Source organism: Chiloscyllium punctatum, chromosome 9 (genome assembly GCF_047496795.1).
Source record: "Chiloscyllium punctatum isolate Juve2018m chromosome 9, sChiPun1.3, whole genome shotgun sequence".
NCBI lineage: Eukaryota > Metazoa > Chordata > Chondrichthyes > Orectolobiformes > Hemiscylliidae > Chiloscyllium > Chiloscyllium punctatum.
Genome location: NC_092747.1, coordinates 74,166,316 through 74,193,900, shown reverse-complemented (window position 1 = coordinate 74,193,900; position 27,585 = coordinate 74,166,316). Strand labels below are relative to the sequence as shown.

The 27,585-nt window shown below is 40.8% G+C and overlaps 1 protein-coding gene across 1 annotated transcript in view; it reads right to left on the bottom strand.

Annotated features, from left to right (window-relative positions):
- The window catches only part of hephl1a (hephaestin-like 1a), a 141,020-nt gene that overhangs the window by 47,380 nt on the left and 66,055 nt on the right, over window positions 1–27,585 (bottom strand). Inside the window, exons 9-14 of the mRNA XM_072577820.1 lie at window positions 25,951–26,162; window positions 19,026–19,176; window positions 12,934–13,146; window positions 12,229–12,436; window positions 8,249–8,388; window positions 5,892–6,032 (exon numbers count right to left, since the gene is read on the bottom strand). Coding sequence (XP_072433921.1) covers window positions 5,892–6,032; window positions 8,249–8,388; window positions 12,229–12,436; window positions 12,934–13,146; window positions 19,026–19,176; window positions 25,951–26,162 — 1,065 coding nt within the window. The remainder of the gene's footprint in view (window positions 1–5,891; window positions 6,033–8,248; window positions 8,389–12,228; window positions 12,437–12,933; window positions 13,147–19,025; window positions 19,177–25,950; window positions 26,163–27,585) is intronic.

Sequence of the window (27,585 nt, the reverse complement as noted above, 5' to 3'; positions counted from 1 at the left end):
TACTGACTCCCCTCTATCCACACTTTTTTGAGACTATCTCAACAACTCTAACAAATTAACCAGACATTATTTCCCTTTCATGAAGCCATGCTGACTCTACTCGATTAGATTATAATCATCCAAATGATCTGCCTTTACCTCCTCCATAATTGATTCCAATACTTATGCAACAATGTTAGACTAATCAGCATTTTGTTATCCATGTTTTGCTCCCCCTCCCTTTTTGAATAGGTTTGTCACACAGGCAGTTTTCCAATCCTGGAGTAAAAGGATCATAGAATCATGCAGCATGGATACAGACCCCACGGTCTAATCAGTCCATGCCAAACATCATTCCAAACTAAACTCATGCCAATTGCCTGCTCCTGGCCCTTATTCCTCCAAACCTTCCCTATTCAGGTATTTATCCAAATGTCTTTTAAACATTGTGCTTGTATCTACATCTACCACTTCCTCAGGAAGTTCATTCCACATGCGAATCACCTTCTGTGTTCAAAATTTGATTCTCATGTCTTTTTAAAATCTTTCTCCTCTCACTGTAAAAATGTGCCCCTTATCTTGAAATCCCCATGTCCTATGGAAGATACAACACTTCTGATTATATTAAAAATTTCTATAAGGCTACATTTCAACCCTCTACATTCCAATGAAAGAAGTCCCAGCTTCTCCAGCTTTCCTTCACAGCTGAAACCTTCCATACATGGCAACATCCTGGTACATCTCTTCCGAACCTCTCCAACTGAATAATATCCTTCCTATAACTAGGTGACAAGAACTGGGTATGGTCTTCCAGAGAAGGACTTATGCATAAAATGTTGACTCTCCTGCTCCTCAGATGCTGCCTGACCTGCTGTGCTTTTCCAGCACCACATTTTTTGATTCATTCCAGAACAGGCCTTAGCAATGTCCTATACAGCCTCAAAATGACTTCCTAACTCCTATACTCAAAGGATTCAGCATTGAAGGCAAGTGTGCCAAATCCATTTTAACCTCCATGAATGTGATACAAAACTTCAAAGATTAAATTAATCTGTTCTACAATACTAGCTAAGGCCCTACCATGTACTGCATAATCCCTATACTTGTTTGTTGTACCAAAATGCAATACCTCGCATTTATCCAGATTGAACACCATCTGTCATTTTTCAGCCCATTGATATTTAATCTTAGAAAACCTTCTTCACTCTTCACTATGCTATCAATTTTGGTGTTGTCTGCAAACTTACTAACCACGCCTCTATATTCTCATCCAAATAATTTATATAAATTACAAACAATAAAGGACGCAGAACCGATCCACGTGGAGCACCACTGGTGACAGGCCTCCAATCTGAAAAGCAACCCTCTATCACCACTATGTCTCTTGCCTTTAGTCCAATTATTTATCCAATTGGCAAGCTCACCCTTAATCCCTTGTGACCTCATTTTCCTACAAAGTCTACTGTGTGGAACTTTTAGTAAAGTCCAATTAAACAACACATACTGCTCTGCCCTCATCAATCTGATATTTCTCCAGAATCCATGGATTTTTTGGAAAATTACAACTAATGCACATGCAATCTTTGTAGCTACCTCATTTAGGATCCTAGAATAAAAGTCATTAGGGCCAGAAGATTTATCTGTCTTCAGCTCCATTAGTTTGTCTAATACTACTTCTCTAATGATGGAGATTGTACTTAATTCCTCCCCCATATTCTTTAGTAAATGTTTGGAGTATCACCATAAAATGATGCAAAATATGTTTAAGTCCTCTGCCATTTCTTTGATCCCCAATATCATCTCCCCAGATTAATCTTCTCAGAAGCCTATGTTCACTTTGACATCCCTCATTCATTATGTATGTAACACAGCTCTTATTGTTAGCTTTTATATTCCTCACTAGTTTGCCCACATATTTTATTTCTGTCTTTGTTATCATTTTTTGACCACCTTTGCTAGATTCTGTTTTTTTCATTGTAGGATCTGGGTGTTGCTGGCTGCCCAGCAGTTATTGCCCATTCCTAGTTGCCCTTGAGAAGCTGCCTGATGTGGGTTGACCCACCTCCTGACTCCTAAAGCCTGTCCATCATCTATAAGACACAAGTCAAGAGTGTGATGGAATACTCCCCACTTGCCTGGTTGAGTGCTGCACCAACAACAGTCAAGAAACTTGACATCAGCGAGGACAAAGCAGCCTGCTTGATTGGCCCTATATCCACAAGTATCCACTTCCTCCACCACTACCACTCAGTAGCAGCAGGGTATATTATCTCCAAGATGCACTACAGAAATTCATCAAAGATCCTCAGACAGCACCTCCCAAACCTATGACCACTTCCATTGGCAATAGGGAGTGACTTTGAGGATTTTAACCCAGCCGACTGTCTGTGTGGAGTTTGCACATTCTCCAGTGTCTGTGTGGGTTTCCTCTGGGTGCTCTGGTTTCCTCTCAGTCCAAAAATGTGCAGAATAGGTGAATTGGCCATGCTAAATTGCCCGTTGTGATAGGTGAAGGGGCAAATGTGGGGGAATGGGTCTGGGTGGGTTGTGCTTTGGCGGGTTGGTGTGGACTTGTTGGGCCGAAGGGCCTGTTTCCAATCCTGTAAGTAATCTGATCAATAGTGAAAGAACGATGATTTATTTCCAAGTCAGGATGGTGAGTGGCTTGAAGGGGAATTCGGAGGTGGTCATGTTCCCATGTATCTGCTGCCCTGTCTTTCTAAATGGAAGTGGTCATAGGTTTGGGAGGTGCTGTCTTAGGATCTTTGATGAATTTCTGTACTGCATCTTGGAGATAATATACCCTGCTGCTACAGAGTAGTAATGGTGGAGGAAGTGGATATTTGTGGATATAGGGCCAGTCAAGCAGGCTGCTTTGTCCTAGATGATGTCAAGTTTCTTGACTGTTGTTGGTGCTGCACTCAACCATGCAAGTGGGGAGTATTCCATCACACTCTCGACTTTGTGTCTTATAGATGATGGACAGGCTTTAGCAATCAGGAGGGGAGTTATTCACAGCAATATTCCTAACCACTGACCTGTTCTTGTCGGCATTATTTTAATGTAGCAAGTCCAGTTGAATTTCTGTTCTGTGATAACCACCAGATCATTGATAGTTGGTGATTCAATGGTGGTAACACCTCTGAATGTAAAGGGTTAGTGGTTATATTGTCTCTTATTGGTGACGGTCATAGCCTGGCATTTGTGGGGTATGAATGTTACATACAACTAATCAGCCCAGGCCTGGATATCATCCAGAACCTGTTGCATTTGGACATGGACTGCTTCAGTATCTGAGGAGTCATGAATGATGATGAACATTGCATAATCATCAGTGAACATCCCAACTTCTGATCTTATGATGGAAGAGAGCTCATTGGTGAAGCAGCGAAGATTGTTGGGCTGATGACACTACTCTGAGGAACTCCTGTAGAGACATCCTGGAGCTTGGATTACTGATCTACAACAACCATGACCGTCTTCCTAGGTGTCAGGTATGACTTCAACCACTGGTGAATTTGCCCCCAATACTGACAGATTCCAGTTTTGTTAAGGTTCCTTGATGCTAAACTCTGTCAAGGGCTGTCACTCTCACCTCATCTCTAGAATTTAGCTTTTTTTGTCCATGTTTGAACCAAAACTGTAATGAGATCAGGAGCTGGGTAGCTCTGGCAGAACCTAAAATGGGCATCACTGAGCAGGTGCTGATTGATAACACTATTGATGACAGTTTCCATCACTTTACTGATGATTGAGAGCAGACTGATAAGGCGCTAATTGGCTGGGTTGGATTTGCCCTGTCTTTTATTTACAGGACATACTTCGGCAATTTTCCACATTGTTGGATAAATGCCAAGGTTGTAACTGTACTGGAAGAGTTGACTATGGGAGTAGCAAGTGTTGAAGTACATACCTTCAGTAGTATTGCCGGAATGTTGCCAGGGCCTATAGCTTTTACAGTATCCAGTGTCTCCAGCCATTTTTTTGATATCACATGGAGTGAATCGAATTGGCTGAAGACTGGTATCTGTAATGCTGGAGACGGCCAAGATGGATCATCCCCCTCAGCAATCCTGGCAGAAGGTTGTTGCGAAAGCTTCAGCCTTATGTTCTGCACACGAGTTGGGCTCTTCCATCACTGAGGATGGGACATTTTTGAAACTTCCCCCTCCAGTGAGTTGTTTAATTGTTCCCCGTCATTCATGACTGGATGTGACAGGACTCAGAACTTAGATCTGATCCATTCATCACTGGATCGCTTAGCTCTGCCTATCAGCTGCTGCTTATGCTGTTTGGCATGCAAGTAGTCTTGTTTGGTGGCTTAAAAATGAAAATTTATCTCAGTCTTTAGGATCTGCTTACTCCAATTTTTAACAAAATAAAAATCACTTTTTACTAAAATGTACATGAGCCTCTCTGCAAAACATAACTTACCCATCTTCTTTTCAATATGAATTTATTGTTGAAGTAATAGTGCTGATGGAAATTATTGGCAAGCCATGCCGCATGCATTATTTTCATAAAATTAAAGGGAACAGAGTAAGGGAGGCATAGATAGAGGGGTAAGAGAGACCAAGGAGGACTTTGGAGAGGGGAGAAGGTGTGAGAAAGACATGAAAAGGGGTAATAGAGAAAGTGGGAAAATGATGGAGTGTGGGGGAGGCAATGGGGAGAGGTATAGTAGGAAAGCAGGACATGAGAGATTGAAACACCAAGCTGGAAGTCAACTCACTTCCTACCCCCATTTTCACGCAAATTCTTCCATTTCTAACTCAATGAGTGCCCCATCTGAGGCAACCCATAGTCAGCATTAGTTAAACCTAACTCCGAGGTTTGGTCCCAACCTCTACTCCTTTTCCTGGTGATCATGAATTGGAGCGGATTCTTTTTCTCTTTTAAGCTCTTCTTTAACCAAAAATGCAATAAGACTTGGTGCTTGACAATTTTCAATGGTCATTTTTATTAAATACTAATTTTAAATATCAGTTTGTTGTCTTTGAATTTATTTCTATAAAGTCCATGGTTACTTTTCTAGCAATCCTTTATTTCTGCAAATCTGCTCACTAGCCCTCGATAAGGAGAAAAATTCAAACGTGCCTCTCATCACCCCCAAATGTGAATAAAGTGGACATTTCTGTTAGCATAATAACCATTTCCTATTCCTAAAACATCTTATATTCTTAAAATTATGGGTTTCAATATTTTTATGGATTACACATGGACAGACAAATTAGGTACAGAAGTCAAGCCTGCTGTGCCATTCAACAAGATCATTGCTGATCAGTCCGGAATCTTTGATAACCTTTTACCCCTTTCCTTATCAAGGATCTATCTACCTCTGTCTTCAAGATATTCAAAGACTGCTTCCAAAGTCTTTTGGGCAACAGAGTTCTAAAGACTCACAACCCTCTGTGAGACACATTTCTCCTTAGCTTTCACACAAATTGACAATTTTCTATCCAGACCAATATATTGACCTGCTCACTACCACCTTCTCAAGAACAATCAAGGATGGCAAATAAATGTTGACCTTGCCTATCAATGAACAGAAAGAAACAAATGTATTTTGAACCTTGCTGAAAAAGACACATTTCATCATGCATTCTTCAGGACAACTTGCAAGAATACCAATTAAATGTGAAACTAAAATTCATACTGCATTAGACAGAGCTCTGATTGGTACACATTTTAGCTGTGTAGAATGCCAGTTAGTCATTGACAGTTAACTGCCAGGCCTATTTAAATTGGAGTAATCAGCCATTTAAGTAACTTTGAAATTATTACAGGCTCAGAACCATCACTTTCAATGTACAGTTACGATTTAAGCAGATACTTCGAGATATGTAATTTTGAAGCTAATGAATTTCAAAAATGAAGTTAGTGAATGAAGAAAATTGTACAATGTAACTCACCTGGCTTAGTAACTGGTACTTTGAGATGTTTGCCACTGTTTACCTCTTCTGCACCATGTGGATGGATAGAGTAAGGAAAGGAAGCTAAATTTTTAAATATAACCATGATACTGTCACCAACCTCTGCTCGAATAATTGGACCTAAGTGTGCAAGATCATACAAAATAGGATTGGTTAGTTGCAACCAGACAGCTGTAAGTGCAACACACAAGGAAGATCTTCAAGCTAAAATCTAAATTCACTTCCTAATTAATCTTCTCATTTTTCCTACTTCAAATTTAAAACCTATTCAATTGGTCACAAGAAAACTCAAAGTTTTCATTTGAACATAATTTTAAATGTTAATTCACCATTGGTATCATTGCAGCACCTTAGCTTAATTCATTGTACACATACTGAAAACAACCAAGGCTGGAGATCAGAGCACTGATGAAGAGTCATCCAGACTTGAAACATTAGCTTGCTCGCTCTCCATGGATGCTGTCTGATCTCCAGCATTAGTTGTTTTCAGTACAGCTTCCAGTGTTTGTGGTAATTTTCTCTTTCACTCTTCACATACCCTGCCAATGCAATTTTTAAAAAATGAAAAACAAATCAAACAGTCTTATTGATGCTCATGGTACAGAATGCTTTCCATTGGTGCCAGTAATGGTATGTAGCCCAGCCACTGTCTTGTCATAAATCATCATTAATTTTGAAGTGAATGTCTGATGATTTGCAGCAGGACCCTTTGATGAAGAGAGTTTGGGCTGTGAACATTTTGCCTTTTAAGTAGTAAAGAGAATCGATGGGTGCTTTCTTTTTAAAAGGCAGAGGTTTAGAAGGTACTTGTGAAAGTGTGTACAAGAACCTTCGAGGCAAATCTTCTATTGTTTCTCGATATGTCGAACGGAGAGTGAATAAGAATTTGTCAAAAACAAATTTGGTAGGAACAGTATTATGGCCATAATTGCATTTTTCTAATAAGTTGTAGATGGTGTTCAACACAAAGATGACAAGTTGACTTCAATTGAATATTACATGATATATCTGCCCTGGAGATATTAGGTAAATACTTGCAATTTTGAATTCCTGTGGAAGGCTTTCTGGTATAATCTTCCACTGAACATAAATCATGGCTTTCATGGCCAGTTTACCTGGGCCCAAAAAGCTGCATTATTATTCGATATATTTCAAATCATTTTTTGATTTAAGCATACTTCAGTTTAACGCTGTGCTGCTTTCTCATGACACTAATAACACTAGGATACTATCCTTAATAATTAACAAACATTTATGGACAGAAAATGGTACTGGTTCTTGCTGATATAACATAGTTAATAGAGACACTTTCATGGGAGGATTTAAATCACAAAAGACAAACAGTTTTGGAATGATTGGATAGTAAAGATGCTAATCATTGGAGTCTCAGAGCCAATTAATTTCTGACTTTAACAAAAGCAAAATAAAAACCATCAACCATCCCACTCACAGAAGGCAATTTAAACATAGTGAGGGTGCGTGCCTCATACTTAGGCAACATTTTAAATTTACCTCTGCTTGTCTGAACTTGACATCTAAAGGAAAGGAAAGGGACTTTGGATTCAGGAAATAAGTATCTTTACATTTATCCTAGAATCCAATGTACATCCATCCCCAACTACTGATGAACATTCCCCAGGACTTCAAACTCCTCCTTACCTTTCACCACAACCAACACAGATCCTACTTATTCATCATGCAATATTCCCACCTCTGTAACTTCAGGTTTATCCCTGAATACCCCTCTACACTAGATTCAATTTCCTGATCTTGGGGTCCTGGATTAGATTGTCCAACATCTCCACCTGCTATTGTGATGCTTCTTCTCCAGTGTTCTCCTACTCACCTCATGGAAGTCAAACTGGTTGATCAGACTGACTTTCAAGAGTTTATAATATCACACATAAAACTGTGGAGTTACTGTGCAGGGAAACACTTTTCCTGTGTCTCTACCTCAGCAGAAAATTGCCAGAGAAAACCCAGGCTCAAGTGTCAGCAGGTTTTATAATCACCACTTTTAATAACGTATTTACCTGTATAGTTAGAAGTGTTGGTGGTGGAGGGAGTGGGGAATGAGTGGCACCACTTTGAGCTTAGTCACATTGTCAATTTTTTGATCATAGAATTTAAATGTTACCTCATTTAACATGTTGATGCTGCAACTATTAAATAAAAAAAATCAAATCTCCAAAGATTTATTTTTGTTTTAAATCTATGAGAAGATAAATTCTGCAATATACAGATCAATGATTGTCAGAAAATCTCTTCTAGATTGTCATTTTCAATACCATATCCATGTGCAGTTAATAGGAGTTAATTTTTTTTTTATTCATTACCGAGTATTTCCAAGTGCTGTTCTTCTGGCAGTCTTATTTTCTGTGTGGTGAATGTTCCATCTGTAAATTCCCTATAAACAACTTTTTTATACCTGGGCCCAATTTTACCTTGCCCTGTACCAACAAACACATGGCCAAAACTAGAAAAACACAAAAATTGACAATTAGCACATTTTTCTTTGGGTACATTTAAAATGTCATCTATTACAAGTTTTAAGGACAACATTCAGTTAACTTTCTTCATAGATATTGCAGCTTTTACAGAGTCAGAAGAATTTCTACACAATCAATAAGTAATTCTAAATGCAAATGTTTCTATGCATATATTTTCCTGCGCTGAAAGTGGAGTAATAGATGGTGAGAAAGGCAAATAATTGGGCAGATAGAGGCATGAGCCTCTAAGACCTATCTTGAAACATCAGCAATTCACTGTTGGGTGAAGGTGCTGTACATGACCATTTTGGTGATAGTGACCACAACTGCCTCACATTCTACATAGCTATGGAGGAGAGGATTAGGCAAAATGGGAGGATATTTAATTGGGGAAGAGGAAATTATGATGCGATTGGACATGAATTAGGAAGCATGGATTGGGAGCAATTGTTCCATGGTAAAGGCACTATAGACAGGTGGAGACTGTTTAAGGAAAAATTGTTGCAAGTGATGAATAAATATGTCCCTCTGAGACAGGCAAGAAGTGGTAAGATAAAGGAACCTTGGATGACGAGAGCGGTGGAGCTTCTCTTCAAAAGGAAAAAGGTGGAGGAAACTAGGGTCAAGCTCAGCTCTACATGATTACAGGCAGGCGAGGAAGGAGCTTAAAAATGGTCTGAGGAGAGCCAGGAGGGGGCACGAGAAAGGCTTGGCAGACGGATTAGGGAGAACACAAAGGCATTTTACACTTATGTGAGGAATAAGAGAATGGTCAAAGAAAGAGTAGGCCCGATCAGGAATAGCATAGGGAATTTGTGTGTGGAGTCTGAGGAGACAGGGGAAGCCCTAAATGAGATTTTTGCTTCTGTTTTTACGAAAGAAACAAACTTTGTAGTGAATGAAACCTTTGAAGAGCAGGTGTGCATGCTGAAATGGATAGAGATAGAGGAAGCTGATGTGCAGAAAATTTTGACAAACATTAAGATTGACAAGTCGCCAGGCCCAGACCCGATTTGTCCTCGGCTGGTTTGGAAAACAAGAAATGCAATTGCTTCGCCACTTGCGAAGATCTTTTCATCCTCGCTCTCCACTGGAGTCGTACCTGAGGACTGGAGAGAGGCAAATGTAATTCCTCTCTTCAAGAAAGGAAATAGGGAAATCCCTGGAAATTACAGACCAGTAAGTCTCACGTCTGTTGTCTGCAAGGTGTTAGAAAGGATTCTGAGGGATAGAATTAATGACCATCTGGAAGAACATGGCTTGATTAAATGCAGTCAACACGGCTTTGTGAGGGGCAGGTCACGCCTCACAAACCTTATCGAGTTCTTTGAGGATGTGACTAGAAAAGTTGATGAGGGTCGAGCTGTGGATGTGGTGTATATGGACTTTAGCAAGGCATTTGATAAGGTTCCCCATGGTAGGCTCATTCAGAAGGTCAGGAGGAATGGGATGCAGGGGAACTTAGCTGTCTGGATACAGAATTGGCTAGCCAACAGAAGCCAGTGAGTGGTAAGAGAAGGAAAATATTCTGCCTGGAAGTCAGTGGTGAGTGGTGTTCCACAGGGCTCTGTCCTTGAGCCTCTATTGTTTGTAATTTTTATTAATGACTTGGATGAGGGGATTGAAGGATGGGTCAGCAAGTTTGCAGATGACACAAAGGTTGGCGGTGTCGTTGACAGTATAGAGGGCTGTTGTAGGCTGCAGCGGGACATTGACAGGATGCAGAGATGGGCTGAGAGGTGGCAGATGGTGTTCAACCTGGATAAATGCGAGGTGATGCATTTTGGAAGGTCGAATTTGAAAGCTGAGTACAAGATTAAGAATAGGATTCTTGGTAGTGTGGAGGAACAGAGCGATCTTGGGGTGCAGGTACATAGATCCCTTAAAATGGCCACCCAAGTGGACAGGATTGTTAAGAAAGCATATGGTGTTTTGGCTTTCATTAACAGGGGGATTGAGTTGAAGAGTCATGAGATCTTGTTGCAGATCTATAAAACTTTGGTTCGACCGCACTTTGAATACTGCATCCAGTTCTGGTCGCCCTATTACAAGAAAGATGTGGATCCTTTGGAGCGGGTTCAGAGGAGGTTTACCAGGATGCTGCCTGGACTGGAGGGCTTATCTTATGAGGAGAGGTTGACTGAGCTCGGAACTTTTTCATTGGAGAAAAGGAGAAGAAGAGAGGTTCGAATTGAGGTATACAAGGTAATGAGAGGCATAGATAGAGTCGATAGCCAGAGACTATTTCCCAGGGCAGAAATGACTAACACGAGGGGTCATAGTTTTAAGCTGGTTGGAGGAAAACCTAGAGGGGATGTCAGAGGTGGGTTCTTTACACAGAGAGTTGTGAGAGCATGGAATGCGTTGCCAGCAGCAGTTGCTGGAAGTCAACCATACCCTTGTGCCCAACCACCATGCCGCCCCAAGGTAAGAATCAGCAGATTTAGAGGGCATTTGTAGAAAAATGTTTCCATTCTTCCTGCAGCCTCCCAATAAACAAAAACCTCTCACTGGCACAGCTCTTTATTGTTATGAAGCCCAGGTCTCCAGTGACACCTGAGATTGGTTGGCAGCCTCATGTTGGCCAGTACTTCAGTGCCAATTCTGCTTATTGAATGAGAAGTACCTAATTGGTGATTGACACACCAAGATCTCTCTCTGGTGGAAGTGGGGAGTTCATTTCCCCTGAAATCACCTGCCCTAATACTTAGTACGCAGAGCACTAATTCCCAGCTTTTATTTACATTTACAATACAGGTATTTAAAATAGGCATTTTTAGAAACATTACATGTAAGCATAGGAAAAATGCCAAGGTCACATCAGAAGCACAAACCCCAACTCCACAAAGCTACTATACCATCTTCACCTACTTCATCAATGACATGACTACATTATAAGATCAGAAGTGGGATGTTTGCTTATGACTGCACAACGTTCTGCACCATTTACAGCTCCCCAGATACTGAAGCATTCTATACACACTCTCAGTAAATTTCTGATAATATTCAAGCTTGGGTTGATTAATGGCAAGTAACACTGACAAATGGGTATTTAAATTTGGAGCAAAAGCTTTCTTCCTCATTTAAACACCTTCTCAAAACTTAGTTCTGCAACTTATACTCCTGTCATTCCTGTCAATTGTTCTTTCACTGGTATCCAATTCATTTCAGCAATGCACTTTGAAACTTAGGAGCACACAAACATAAGAAATAGTAATTGACTATATAGTCCTTTTGAGCATGTTCGGTCATTCAATAAGATCATGGCTGATTTTCTATCAACTCCATCTTGTTGCAAATCTCAATATCCCTCTATTTCGATAGTATTCAACAGGAGAAAACACTGTAATGCTCCCAGTCATGCAAGAGTTCCATGTCGCAGATATGTTGAGGTTCTAAAGCTAAATCAGATGCCTGGAAGACCTCAAATGCACATTTGTAGATTCAAAATCAAGAATTGATGTTATCAAGGTGGAAGTTCAAGAGTTTTCTTAGTCCGAGATCAAGAAATAGTACGACATAGAAGATGAGGCTAACAGGGTTGAAGATATATTTCTAGCATCCACAGAAGAAATAGAAGTTGGAGATTCACAACTTATTCTCATTTTCAGTACAAGTGTAGTCAGCTATTATTGAACTAACTTTATTTACATCTCCCCAACAGATGGGGACAGGAAGACAAAATGCTCAACTCTTGCAAAACTAAGCATCCCCAGCTCTCTGGCATTGATAATTCCAAGTTTCATAATTTATTGAATATTTGAATTTCCTATTGTTTGAATTAAATCTTGAATGAATGAGTATTATGAATGAAAAATTGGTACCACCTTTCTTCTTTGGTTGTATTGTGTCTTTCCAGCTCCCAGTTCCTGTCGGGAGAATAGTCCCACTCAAGTTCCACTGCAGCAATGTAGTACGTTCGAATTGTCTCATAAACCTGGTCCGGGACACTTTTATTACAGTTTCTAACATGATACATGTGTTTCATTCCACCCATATAGTGATCAGCTGTTCGGCAGATGACCTTAAATGTACCTGAATTAAACATTTTAATTCAAAGTTTTAAGAATTATAATTGTAATGAACCTTGAAAAGAGTAGTATACTTACGCTTCAAAGCTAGGATAAAAACTTTGCAGCTATGATTCTACTCCAGTATCCCATTCCTTCACCTTTAAACTATCAGGTTGAAATCCAAAAAAAATCCATTTTGCTGAATGTAATTCTGTCTCCAAGCAAGATTCTACCTGTTTTCCGATCTTTAAATTTAGATGCGAGGTCACATTATAGAAAATTTGTTCACAAGGCAATGTAAAGTACAATGGCAATCATTGAAAACAACATGCTTGTACTGGACCTTTGCTAGTAAAATCCAGATCTAATATCACTGCCCTGCTCTCTCTCCATGGGGTTGGATTTTTCTCCATTTGTAATGTTCATCTGATTAACTTTTAATGTACTAAGTAAAATGCACAAGAAGCTAGATCAATAGTGATTATTTTAGCTGTCAAGGTAGGAAGGAAGAACTCATACCAATATCATCAGGCTGCATGAAGACTGTTGCAGAAGTATGAGGGAACACACTGAATACATCATGTGTGGTCCCTTTGAACTTTATTGTGTTGCCTTGAAAATAGATTCCATGCATGTCGATTTCAGTGCCAAGTCCAAGCAAATGCCATGAAACATTGTCACCCTTGCACATTTCTAGTCCAGGCAAGTTACCAAACATGTAACCGTTGATGGCTAGAAAATAAATAAATATTATAACTATTATTATACAGCAAAAATTTCTAGAACATTTACCTAGAGTCATAGCACAGGAAGAAGCCCTTTAATCTACTGTGCTTGCTACAGTCATCAAGCACCTACCTATTCTAATGCCATTTTCCACCTCATGGTCTTGTAAGTATGGCGTTTCAAATGTTCATCTGAATATATCTTGAGTGTTGTGATGACATCTACTTCTACCATCCTTTCTGACTGTGACTTCCAGATAACCAATGTACTCTGGGTAAAAACATTTTTCTACAAATGCCCTGTAAATCTGCTGATTCTTACCTTGGGGCGGCATGGTGGCACAGTAGTTAGCACTGCTGCCTCACAGCACCAGAGACCAGTGTTCAATTCCTGCCTCTGGCAACTGTCTGCGTACAGTTTGCAAATTCTCACAGTGTCTGCATGGGAGACACTGGGAGCAGGTGCTCCGGTTTCCTCCCACAGTCACAAAGATGTGCAGGTTAGGTGAACTGGCCATGCTAAATTGCCCGTAGTGTTAGGTGAATGGGTAAATGTAGGGGAATGGGTCTGGGAGGGTTGCTCTTTGGAGGGTCGGTGTGGACTTGTTGGGCTGAAGGGCCTGTTTCCACACTAAGTAATCTAATCTTAAATCGATGCCTCTTACCTAATTTCCCCTCTGTGAAAATAAAAAAAAATCCTTTCTAGCTACCCTTTTCTGCGGACAGACCCTGAGCTTCTAGTTGCCTGCTACTTCAATACACTATCTTGTTCCCTGGCCAACATCTCTATCGCAGTCTTGCTGCAGGGCTTCAGCAAAGCTCAGCGCAAGCTGGAAGAACAGCACCTCTTTTTCTGCGTAGGAACTCTACAGCCTTCTGGACTACATTCTCAAGATAACTTAAGGTTTTATAAAAATGGGTGACATCTGAGCTCAGACAAGGTATTCAAGGTGTGAGGTCAGAGTCTGTCTGCATCTCAGTCTTGAATCAGACTGGTTCTATTTCCAAATTAGGAATTTATTAAATGTTGCATGGACTGCCTGTAAGGTGTATGCTTTTTGAGCAAAAATAGAATGTGCCTGCAAAAACAATTCTGCAAATAGAAATTCACCCATAGACACGTGTGGGTGTGTGTGTACACACATACGTGCGTGCATGAGAGAGAGAGAGAAAAAGTGTGGATGCATGAATGTTACTGCGCATGACTGTGTGCTTGGTAGAGTACATGCATTAGTATGATGGAGTATAAGCCTGTGAAAGGGTGTGTGCATGGGTGTAAGTGTGGGGAGGTGTAAGTAAGTGTGTGTGTCTGAGAGAGAAGTTGTGTATGAGAGAGTCTGCTTGAGTGTGTGAGTATGTAAGAATGTGTATGTGTGTGGGGTCACCTGTAGTACACCACAGGTAATCACGTGACTCGGCCAATGTTGTCTATCTCATACACTGCAGGCGAGGATGCCCTGAGGCATGGTACAATTCTGTGACCAAGCAGATGCTATGACAATGGATGAACGGACACCACGCAACATTCTCCAGACAGGAATGCTCCTTCCCAGTCAGGGAACACTTCAGTGGTCAGGACATTTGGCCTCGGATCTTCTGGTGACCATCCTCCAAGGTAGACTTCAGGATATGCAACAATGCAAAGTGGCCGAGCAAAGGCTGATAACAAGTTCAGTAACCATGACGATAACCTCAACCAGGACCTTGGGTTCATGTTACACTACAGGTAACCCCACTACACTATACACTGTCACACACACACACACACACACACACACACACACACACACACACACACTTACATACTTATACATTAAGGAGACCCTCTCTTAGGCACATACACAGACACCGCACACACACCCCGTTTCACAGGCTTATTCTCCACCACACCCATGCACACACTCTACCAAGCAGTTACACATGCAAACTCACACTGTCTCATGCACACTCGCTCTCTCCCTCACGTATACACACACACACACGTCTATGGGGTGACTTTGCATTTGCAGAATTCTATTTGCACGTACACTTTAGTTTTGCTCAAAACAAACACAACCTGCAGGCAATCAATGCAGGAAGTCAATCTATATAACATTTTATAAATCCCTACTTTAGAAATAGAACCAGTCTGACTCAAGACTGAGATACAGACAGACTCTAATCTCACACCTTTAATACTTTCTATAAGCTGAGATGTCACTTTTTTCTTATACAACCTTAAGTTATCTCGAGAACGTACCTTAAAAGATGTTCTGGGAATTACATTTTAATGAAGCGAAACCTGCAATCCATTCTACAAGATGAAAGACTTAACAGCAATTCAAGTTTGTTCAATATATTGTTTGAATTGCATGACACTGATCTTTTGCTATAAGTTATGTGTCTTATGATCCTGCGCCACTAATTATCTGATGAAGGAGCAGCACGATGAAAGCTAGTACTTCCAAATAAACCTGTTGGACTATAACCTAATGTTGTGTCATTTTTAACTTCAAACACTACTCATTGTTAGCCACTAACAGTCCCATTAGCAGCTATTCATTCTCCAAAGTTGACCATTATTCACTCTTGTCTGTCCAACTGTTCTTCTCTCTCTTTGGGCACTATCTCCATCTATCATTCACTCCTTACCCCTCCCCAACCCCACACAAAAAATAAAAAAATTCCTAGTTACCGTACACTGCCTTAGAATATTTTATGCCCATTCAGAATGCAGACAAAGCCTTGGTTTAATGTTACATCAAAAATAGATACAGCAATGTAGCACTCTCAAAGTATTGCACTGGAGAGTCAGTTTACAGTTTGAATTCACAATCGCTGACTCAGAAAAAGAATGCTACCAAATGAAACATTAAGGAACCATTATGGGTGGCATGGCGGCTTTATGGGCAGCACAATGGCTTAATGGTTCACCAATAAGCACTGCTGCCTCACAGTACCAGAGATCAGGCTCAATTCCAGCCTCGGGTGACTGTCTATGTGGAGTTTGCACATTCTCCCCATGTCTGTGAGGGTTTCCTCTGGGTGCTCTAGTTTCCTCATACAATCCAAACACGTACAGATCAGGTGAATTGGCCATGCTAAATTGCCCATAGTGTTCAGAGATGTGTAGGTTAGGTGCATTAGTCATGGGTAAACGTAGGGAAGGGAAATGGGTCTGGGTGGGCTATTCTTCAGAGGTTCAGTGTGGGCTTGTTTCTCCAAAGTGCCTGTTTCCACACTATGGGGGTTCTATGAATGAAACTAAACCAGTAAAAAATAATTTTACTACCATCATGAGTAACTATTGAATGTTCATACTGGAGTATTTTGGGTCTTGTTTGATTGGTGGAATTTAGGTGGACCAAAAGCACTTCCTCCCTATGACTGTCTTGTGATACCATTTCCTTCTCTACTGCTCACTATTTGCCTCACAAGTTAAATCCATGTAAATAAAATGGGTCTGCTTGGTTGAAAATTCCTCAACGAGGTTACTTATCAGCACTTCCAGTCTAAGTCTGTACTGATTTATACTAACACACTTCAAAGTAGGAGTAGCATTATTGCAGAACACATTGCACATAAATCACATGCCAAATGTTATCTAGCATCCACCAAAGTTGATAAAAATAAATAGAGTATGATGACACTCAATACCTAGACGGGATTCGATACCTCACCTGCCATTTTCAGCTTTACTATTCTATTTTTCATCTTTCATAAATGAGCTGAACATTTGCTCAGATACATGGGAATTCCCTGAACAAAAATAAGTCATCCTCCAACATTCAATTTTGTTCTTAGTTGTTTTCTCCTAACAGTTGTTGCATTTTTGGAAATAGTGCATGTCTGGAGGAGATATAAATATTTGTAAATTCTACAGGGGACCAAGGATTCTGAGTACACCAATTGCTAAAGTAGACATCATTGGATTACAGCATCAAAGAGAGATGGCACAGACACACTAAAGACAAAACAAACTACAGATACTGGAATCCAAAGTAGAGAAGCCCGCAATGCTAAATTCTATCTCCTGATGCTGCCTGGCTTGCTGTATTCTTCCAGCCTCCTGCTTGTCTACAGTAAAGAAGACAAGCTGCTCACAGACGCAGACAGAGGTGAAGGAAAGAAGGGCTCTTAATAAGAAGCCCTACCCACCTCGGGTTTTCATGGAGGAGATATTTTACCTGGACCTAACTCAGAGACATTACATGCGGTGGCTATGCTTTACCAAGGATGTGGTCACTGAAATGAATCCAGATTTGTAGCCTCACAACAAAGAAAACACAGTGCTGTCAGTGTCTGTGAAAGAACTGACAATTTCTTTGCAAGTCTAACTTTCATGCTCAATTAACAGATTACATCAGGATTGTCATAAAGAGTACCATCTATTACTGCATCCAAAAATTATAGTTACATTTATATAGCACCAGTCATGACATCTCAAATTGCTTTACAGATAGTGAAGTACAGGTCATTCTGCTATTATGTGACCGTTGTATTCCTCCAGCTGTGTTGCATTTCTACCCTTTAAATAGAAAGTTTGCATTATCCAAACAACATTCACAATTCGTCAATTGTATTATAGCCAATTTGTGCTGACAAAACGCTTGTTATAATGGAACAATCTGTACTTTCAAAGTGTACTCACTGTTGTTAAGGACAGAACATTGCAGGCAATTTGAACTCATCAAATTTTCCACCAACAGCAATGTGACAATGATCAGATATTTTGCCATTGTGATTCTGAATGATGGATAAATGAATTGAGGCCAGGGAGGCGGCTTTTCTGGTGCAGTGGTAATGTCCCTACCCATGAGTCACAAGGTCCAAAGTCAAGTCCCACCTGCTCCAAAAGCATGTCATAACATCTCTGAACAAGTTGGTTAGAAAATATCTAGACGCTGGTGGATAAAATCCCTGCCTTTTTTTAAAAATAGAGTCATGACATCTTTCACATTCATCTGAGAGGACAGACTGGGCCTTGTAGCATCTCATCTGAGGGATAATCCTTCTAATTGAACACTCCCTCAGTATTGCACTGTTATGTCAGCTTTGACCTTTGCATTCAATTATTATAATAAGATCACACCTTCTGACTGTGAAGCAAGAGTGCTACCAACTGTGCCAAGTCAAAAGAGGAAACATCACTCCATCTCTCTGAATATAGAGAAACAGGAGGAATGCACACGTGACTCTGACAGGATAGTGGGCTCTCCAATAGTGGTCTGGAGGAGCCTTCCAGTATTCACTAGTGCAAATATTCCAATACGTGGTGCTCTCATCATCTTGGTCACCATGAGGTCAGAGCTCTCAGTTACTCATACACTATGGCAATCCTATTGTGAAGAGGAAGGGAGGTTAAACCAGCACATGCATATTCTGGAGATGATGTTTCCAATAATAAAATTTTGCAGGAGTTATATAAGCATTTCTGCATCTGATTAGGGATAGTCAACATGGCTTTGTGCATGGGAAATCAAGTCGCACTAACTTGATTGAGTTTTTTGAAAACATAACAAAGAAGATTGAAAAGGGCCAGTGGTGGACGTGACTTTCATAGACTTCAGTAAGGTGTTCAATAAGGTTTTTCATGGTAGACTAATTAGCAAGGTTAGATCACATGGAAAACAGAGAGAACCAGCCATCTGGATACAGAACTGGCTCAGAAGATAGAAGGCAGGGGGTGGTGGTGGAGGGTTGTGAGAAGAATTCCACTGGCATCATTTGCTGGCAGACTTGTTAAGAGTTCCTTACCACACAATAATGCAGAACATAGAGAAATACTGACAATCCTCAGTAACAACATATCAATATAAAACCACTTAAAGGTTTAAAGTGTTCACACATTACAAAATGCAAAAATGCCTCAAAGTGCTTAAAGATATTCCCATGACTGTCACGCACCATGCATTTTATTTGATTCTTGAAATTCTTCATCCTCCTGATCGATGCTGGAACTATTTTGAATGAATGTCTCCAAATTCTTTGGAAGATACCAACTAAGATTTTCATCAAAAACTGTATACAGCAAGTAAAACTCCCGTTCAATGTCTTTCTGCAAAGAAAAAACATTTCATAAATTGGAAAGACACTTTCAAGTTGAAATTTATGGAAAGCTCCCAAGTGCAAACACTGTATTTGATATGCTTCCAGTCAGAAACCCAAATACATTCAGTGTACTGTGTGACTGATTAAAAACACAGGCACGGTGGACTCACATATAGGTGAAGGTAGTGGATTTATTCACTCTGTTCAGTTTCAACAGAGCTACAAATCACCAATCTACTCCAGATAATAATAAACAGGAATGGGAATTCAACCTCCTGCTACTGGCACTAATCTGGTCTAGGGTCAGAAAGAACAGTAGAAAGCAAATGCAAATTGTGCAGTGAGTAGAGTGGCAAGGGATTGAGAGCAAAGCGACGAGTGAGGTAGTAAGTATTTTAGAGCCCAGTGTTAAACAAGACACTGAATGGAATGGTGAGAAGCTGGGTAAGGGAGGACAGACAAGGCACCAAGATGAGTAGAAAGGGGCCAGAGAGTAGTGAGCAGGTGGCAAACAGCAAGCAAACAACAGATTCATAACAATATCAAATAAAAGCAAAATAATGCAGATGCTGGAAATCTGAAACAAATTCTGAAGGAAATGCTGGAGAATGTCAACAGGTCTAGGAGCATCTTCTGACTTCTTCAAAACAGGTACAAAAGCATGGATTTAGCAATGGGAAACAATACAATGCATTGCCAGAGTGGACATAAACATGTGCAATTGTTTCAGTGTGATGGTAAAGAAAAGCCTTTCACAACTAAATCTATAAACATATTAATCCACTTAAAATAAACTACTTAATGTTTGTCTTACATTAGCAGGGAAGGAGAAATAATGCATGACCACAGTAAATATTTCTATGTAAAACTTGGTGTTTTTTTCCCACATTTCTTTTAGATGGGATGTGGGCATCACTGGTAAAGTCAGCACTTGAAGCTCTCCTTAATTGTCCTTGAGAAGATGGTGGTGAACCACATTCTTGAGCTGCTGTTATGCGTCTTGTGAGAGTACACCGACAGAGTTGTGGAAAGGAAGTCCAAATTTTGACTCCAGGACAGTGAAGGAACAATTACATAGTTCCAGATCAAAGTCATGTGTAGCTTGAAGGATAACTTGCAGGTAGTACAAGCAACTTCCCATCTGTCTGCTGGCTTTATTCTCATAGGTGGTAAAAGCTGGAGGTTTGAAGGTGATTGTACAGGAACTTTGATAAAAAAGAACTGCAATACACTTTGCATATATACTCTTTCCACTGAGGACTAGCATGAAGGGTGTGATTATTAAAGTGGTCGATGATTGTAATTGAAGCATGTTGCAAATTTTAATGCAAGTTCTTGTTGGAGGTAGTCATTGTCTGGCACTTGCGAAATATAGTTATAGAATCAAACAGCATGGAGACTGCCCTTCAGCCAAACTCATCCATGCCAAGCAGGAATTTCCTAAACTAAACCAAGTCTCACTTGCCTGTGTTTGGCACATATCCCTCTAAATCTTTCTTATCCATGTAACTGTCCAAATATCTTTTAAATATTGTAACTGTACTTACCTCTACCACTTCCTCTGGCAGCTTGTTCTATATAGGCACCACCCTGTGTAAAAACATTGCCCTTCAGGTCCCTTTCAAATCTTTCCCCTCTCACCTTATACCTATGCCTTCTAGTTTTGGATTCCGCAACTCTGGGGAAAAGACTTTAGCTTATCTAGACTTTATCTATACCCTTCATGATTTTTTAAACCTCCGTAAAGGTCACCCCTCAGCCTCCTTACACTCCAAGGAAAAATGTCCAAGCCTATCCAGCCTCTTCTTATAACTCAAACATTCCCATTTTGGCAAGATCCTTGCAAGCCTTTTTTGCACCTTTTCTAGTTTAATATCATCATTCCTATAGCAGGGTGATCAGAATTGTACGCAGTCACAAAATGGAGCCTTATCAATGTCTTCTACAGCTATAATAGTACTCAATGCTATAACAAATGAAGAATGTGAATATTATTTACCAGTTACCAATCCAAGCATGAATACTGTCTAGATCTTGCTGCACATGAACACAGTCTGTTTCAGTTTCTGAGGAGTCACAAATGATACTGAATACTGTGCATTTATCAATAAACATTTCTACTCTGACCATATGATGGAAGGAAAACCATTGATGAAGCAAAGATGCTTGGACTTAGGCACTATCCTAAGGAACTCCTGCAATGATGACCTGAGAGATAATTAACTTCCAGCAACCATAACCATCTACCTTTGTCTGAGGTATAACATCAACCAGTGTAGAGTTTTCCTCTGATTCCAATAGGAAGGATACCAGAATTGCACGCAATAGTCCAACAGTGGCCTAACCAATGTCCTGTAGAGCCGCAACATGACCTCCCAACCCCTGTACTCAATACTCTGACCAATAAAGGAAAGGATACCAAATGCCTTCTTCACTATCCTGTCTACCTGTGACTCCACTTTCAAGGAGCTATGAACTTGCACTCAAAGGTCTCTTTGTTCAGCAACACTCCCTAGTACCTTACCATTAAGTGTAGAAGTCCTGCTAAGATTTGCTTTTGCAAAATGCAGCACCTCGTATTTATCTGAATTAAACTCCATCAGCCACTTCTCAGCCCATTGGCCCATCTGGTCCAGATCTTGTTGTAATCTGAGGTAACGCTATTTGCCGTCCACTACAACTCCAATTTTGGCATCATCTGCAAACTTACTAACTGCACCTCTTGTGCTCGGATCCAAATCATTTATGGGAGAAAGTGAGGACTGCAGATGCTGGAGATCAGAGCTGAAAATGTGTTGCTGGAAAAGCGCAGCAGGTCAGGCAGCATCGATGGAGCAGGAGAATCAACATTTTGGGCATGAAGGGCTCATGCCCGAAACGTCAATTCTCCTGCTCCTTCGATGCTGCCTGCTGCGCTTTTCCAGCAACACATTTTCAGCTCCAAATCATTTATGTAAATGACAAAAAGTACAGGACCAAGTCTGAAAAGCAACCCTCTACCACCACAGTCTGTCTTCTACCTTTGAGCCAGTTCTGTATCCAAATGGCTAGTTCTCCCTGTATTCAGTGAGATCTAACCTTGTTAATCAGTCTCCCATGGGGAACCTTGTTGAACAGGCTGGAGGTTTATAAAATTATGAGGGGCATGGATATGGTAAACAGGCAAAGTCTTTTCCCTGGGGTCAGGGAGTCCAGAACTAGAGGGTAAGGTTTAGGGTGAGAGGGGAACGATATAAAAGAGACCTACCGGGCAACCTTTTCACAGAGGGTGGTACGTGAATGGAATGAGTTGCCAGAGGAAGTGGTGGAGGCTGGTACAATTGTAACATTTAAGAGGAATTTGGATGGGTATATAAATAGGAAGGGTTTGGAGGGATATGGGCCGGGCGCTGGTAGGTGGGAATAGATTGGGTTGGGATATCTGGTTGGCATGGACGGTTGGACTGAAGGGTCTGTTTCCATGCTGTACATCTCTATGACTCGATATAAACCTCCAATGTTTTGGGTTTTTTTCTTTACTTTTCTTTCATAGTATGTGAGAGTCATTAGTAAGAGCAGCATTTGCTGTCTATCTCTAAATTACCCTTGAACTGAGTGGCTTGCTTGGTTATTTCACAGGGCAGTTAAAAACTGTGTTTCTGGAATCACATACAGGTCAGACCAGATAAAGACAGCGATTCCTTCATCTAAAAGTTATAGTGAACCAAAATGCAATGCTAAATTTCCATTGTCATCATGCCTGAGACTATTACTATTTGCCATATTCTGGATGGAATACTTCCCACTCACCTCAATGAGTACAGCTCCAACACCATCCAAGAAGCTTTACACCACCCAGGTCAAAAGCAGACAAGCAGCCTGCTGGATTGGCATCACAGCCCCAAATATCCACTCCCTCCACCACCGATGGCAGCACTGCTGCAGAAATTCACCAAAGATTCTTAGACAGCATTTTTCAAACTCATGACCACTTCCATCTAGAAGGACAAGGGCAGCAGAAATATGGGAACACCACACCTTCCAGTAAGATGACAGTGTAGTAGAGCCTCATGGCTTGTCCACTCCATCCACTTTTGTTTTTTTTTGGTTTTCTGTTTTCTTCTTTTTCTCTTTCATAGTGTTAGGAAGTGTTGAGTATTCTAAAAGGCATTAAGATGGATAAGTCTACAGGTCTGGATGGGATCTATCACAGGTTACTGAGGGAAGCAAAAGGAGAAATATCTGGGGCCTCAACAGATGTTTTTGCAGCATCCTTAAACATGAGTGAAGTTCCGGAGAACTGGAGAATTGTTAATGTTGTTCCCTTGTTTAAGAAGAGAAGCAGGAATGATCCAGGTAATTATAGACCATGGAGCCTGACGTCAGTGGTAGGGAAGCTGCTGGAAAAGGTACTGAGGGATAGGATCTATTTACATTTGGAAGAAAATAGGCTTATCAGCAAGAGGGAGCATAGCTTTGTGCAAGGAAGGTCATGTCGTACCAACTTAATAAAATTCTTTGAGGATGGGCGGCACGGTGGCACAGTGGTTAGCACTGTTGCCTCACAGCGCCAGAGACCTGGGTTCAGTTCCCGCCTCAGACAACTGACTGTGTGGAGTTTGCACATTCTCTCCATGTCTGCGTGGGCTTCCTCTGGGTGCTCCGGTTTCCTCCCACAGTCCAAAAATGTGCAGGTTAGGTGAATTGGCCATGCTCAATTGCCTGTAGCGTTAGGTGAAGGGGTAAATGTAGGGGAATGGGTCTGGGTGGGTTGCGCTTTGGCAGGTCGGTGTGGACTTGTTGGGCCGAAGAGCCTGTTTCCATATTGTAAAGTAATCTAATCTAAACTAAAAAGTGACAAAGTTAATTGATGAGGGAAGGGCTGTAGATGTCATATACATGGACTTCAGTAAGGCATTTGATAAGATTCCCCATGGTCGGCTGATGGAGAAAGTGAAGTCGCATGGGGTTCAGTGTACTATCTAGATATATAAAGAACTGGGCAGCAGGAGACAGGCTAGTAATGGAAGGGAGTTACTCAAAATGGAGAGCTATGACCAGTGGTTTTCCACAGGAGTCCATGTTGGGACCACTGTTATTTATGATATACATGTATGATCTGAAGGAAGGTATAGGTGGTCTGATTAGCAAGTTTGCAGATGACACTAAGATTGGTGGAGTAGCAGATAGTGAAGAGGACTGTCAGAGAATGTAGCAGAATATCGATAGATTGGAGGGTTGGGTGAAACAAATGGTAGATGGAGTTCAATCCAGGCAAATGCAAGGTGATGAGTTTTGGAAGATCCAATTTTTGGGGAAAATTAATGTAGAGAGAGACCTAGGTGTTCAGGTCCATTGTATCTTAAAGGTGCAACACAGGTTGATAAGGTGGTCATGAGGGCATACAGCATGCTTTCCTTTATCTGGCGTGGTATGGAGTACAAGAGTTAGCAGGTCATGTTACAGTTGTATAGGACTTTGGTTCAGCCACATTTCTAATACTGTTTATAGTTCTGGTCACCACAATACCAAAAGGATGTGGATGCTTTGGAGAGGGTGCAGAGGAGGTTCACCAGGATGTTGCCTAGTATGCAGGATGCTAGCTATGAAGAGAGGATGAGTAGATTAAGATTATTTTTATTAGAAAGAGTGAGGTTAAGGGGGGGACCAGGTTGAAGGGGACTTGATTGAGGTCTACAAAATCATGAGGTATAGACAGGGTGGATAGCAAGAAGCTTTTTCCCCCAGAGTGGGGGACTCAATTACTAGGAGTCATGCGTTCAAGGTGAGTGGGGAAATGTTTAAGGGAGATATGTGTGGAAAGCTCTTTACGCAGATGGTGGTGGATGCCTGGAAGGCGTTGCCGGTAGAGGTGGGCACGATAGTGTCATTTAAGATGTATCTAGACAGATACATGAATGGGCAGGGAGCAGAAAGGGATACAGATCCTTTGAGAATAGTTTAGAGGATCTGAATCAGTACAGTCTTGGAGGACCAAAGGGCCTGTTCCTTTGTTGTAATTTTCTTTGTTCTTTTTGTATTTTTTTCTCTATTATTTTACTTTCTGTTTGTCAAAGAGCTTGGTTGCATCGACAGCAGCAGTGGCGACTGGACCCAGCACAGACTCATGGCGATGGCGGAGAGTTTAGATCCCCAGCAGCTTCTGCATCATTGAGGTAGTCTGAGCACCAATGTATGGCTGTTGCAGCACAGGCAAATTTGGGATCCCAGCGATATCGGTGCTCAGCAAAGATTCATGGAGGCAGCAGTGGAGGCAAGTTTGGGCCCAGTATAAGACCCAACAACATCAGCAGTGTTTGCATTGGCGAGGGGGCCAATGGTCCTGCTCTATAGCTACTTGATGAATGAGTAGCGCTCCAAAAGCTAGTGCTTCAAAATAAACCTGTTGGACTATAATGTGGTGCTGTGTGATTTTTTACTTGTCCTCCCCAGTCCAACATTGGCACTTCCACAGCAAAGTTCAAGAAGGCAACTCACCACCACCTTCTCAAGGACAACAAAGAACATGCAATAAATGCGGACCAGCCAGAGACGCCCACAATCCCCAAGTGAATAAAAAAAAATTATTAGCTGAAAACTGAATTCCACCAGAAACCATGCTAGGATTTAAATCACCATCCCCAGAGGATTAGCCTAAACCTCTAGATTATTAATCCAGCAACATTACTACTATACATCACCTCCTTTACAAGGTGAAGGAAAAGCTGAAACAATTAACAAAATGAAAAATAAGAGATATATTTAATTGAAAAGGCTTAAAAAAAATTTAAAGGTAATCTACCTGTGAGCCATCTGGATTTAGTGTATTTTGTCTGCAAACAACCAGTGGCCCAATTAGGCCTGAATTGGTGTCCTCAACTGGATTGGTGGCAGAATAGTACATCCAAGTCAGGCAGGGTGGATCGTTCACTGCAGGTCCAACATGGTCAGGTACTGTCCACTTGTACATGAAGGATGTGCCAGGCTCTACGTGGGAACCATTTTTCTCAAAACCTTCAAATTCCAATTTAAAAGGCATTAACATGAATTTTGTTTCAGAACTATTCTCAAAAGTTCCTTTGCAGCCTGAAGGAATCATTTTCTTGTGAAGTCATTGACAATGACCTGTAAGGTTATGAGTGCGCACTCTTAACAGGCTGTCTTTTCAACAACAAAAAATCACTCTGCAGATTCGTCATGTCACAAATGCTGACCTTTACAACTTAAGGTGAAACAGACTATTCTGCAAAGAAGGATGGTTAGCCACAGCAACGATCTCTCATCAGAAACAGGCCCATGTGATTTGGATTCTATCGGGTAAACAGAAAGCTATTGAAATTCCAAGTGACAGTCTTAACACATTTTCAAAAAAAGGACAGCTGCTTTTTGACAGGTAGAGACAAAAATAACGTACTGCTGTGGAGATACTGTTTGCTGACAAGACTGTTTTCTCTTCAAAAGGACAGGAACTGAACAGACAGGGTTCTTGGAGATTTTGAACAGGAAATAATTGGATTGGGACTTGCTGACAAAAATCAGATCTGAAACATTAACTTTTCTAGGATACTAGAACTTATGCCCTGGTGTCTAGGTAGGTGAAGTGAAACTGCTGGGGAGCTGGCTGCTAATGTGGGACTGGTGCTGTAAATATACATACTTACCAGAAGTGTGCACACAGCACAACAGTTTCGAAAGTCATCACTTGACTGCATTAATTAATGAATATGAAAGGAGCTTTTGTTTTGTTTTGTGCATTAGCTGCCGAAGTAAAGTTTATTTTATGGATTTTAGCTTGTTTGTTATTGCTAAAGTCTTAAAACATGAGATCTTGCCTGTCAGTTGCTTGAAAATTCATATTTTTTAAAAAGCTTTCAGTCTCTATAGAGATCACAACACTCTTTAGTTCTACATACTTACTCGGGCAAATGAAACTTGACCAAGAATTGTGGTGACTTACAATGCTATATAAATAAAAACTTGCACATGTATTAAAAAAAAACTGAATGCCTTTAAAAAGGCTTACTCTTACAGTCAATGGGCATCTTAAAGGTTATCCTTCCTGTAGATTCTCCTGAGGCCACCACTCCACCAGCTTATAATTGGCTATTCAGTGCTAACAATTTCTTGGAGCAGAAATTGGCACAGTAGTCTCTGTTCCCTTTCCTATTAATGAAATTCCCACTGGCTTTGAGAGTAAGTTTTGGATGCCTATTCCAGGTTTTAATGCAGGAGAGACTTAAGGTTAGCAGGAATCTAGTGGAATGGGATTTCTGTTGGATTTCCTGACCCCTCTAATCATCCCACAATCACCCCAAATTAGGATACTAAGATGACAAAAATTGGCCTAGATCAAGTTGCGCAGTAAATGCACAATCTTAATTTCAACATGGGGAGAAAAGATATAGAAGTTGAAGTAAGGCCATTCTACCCATCGAGT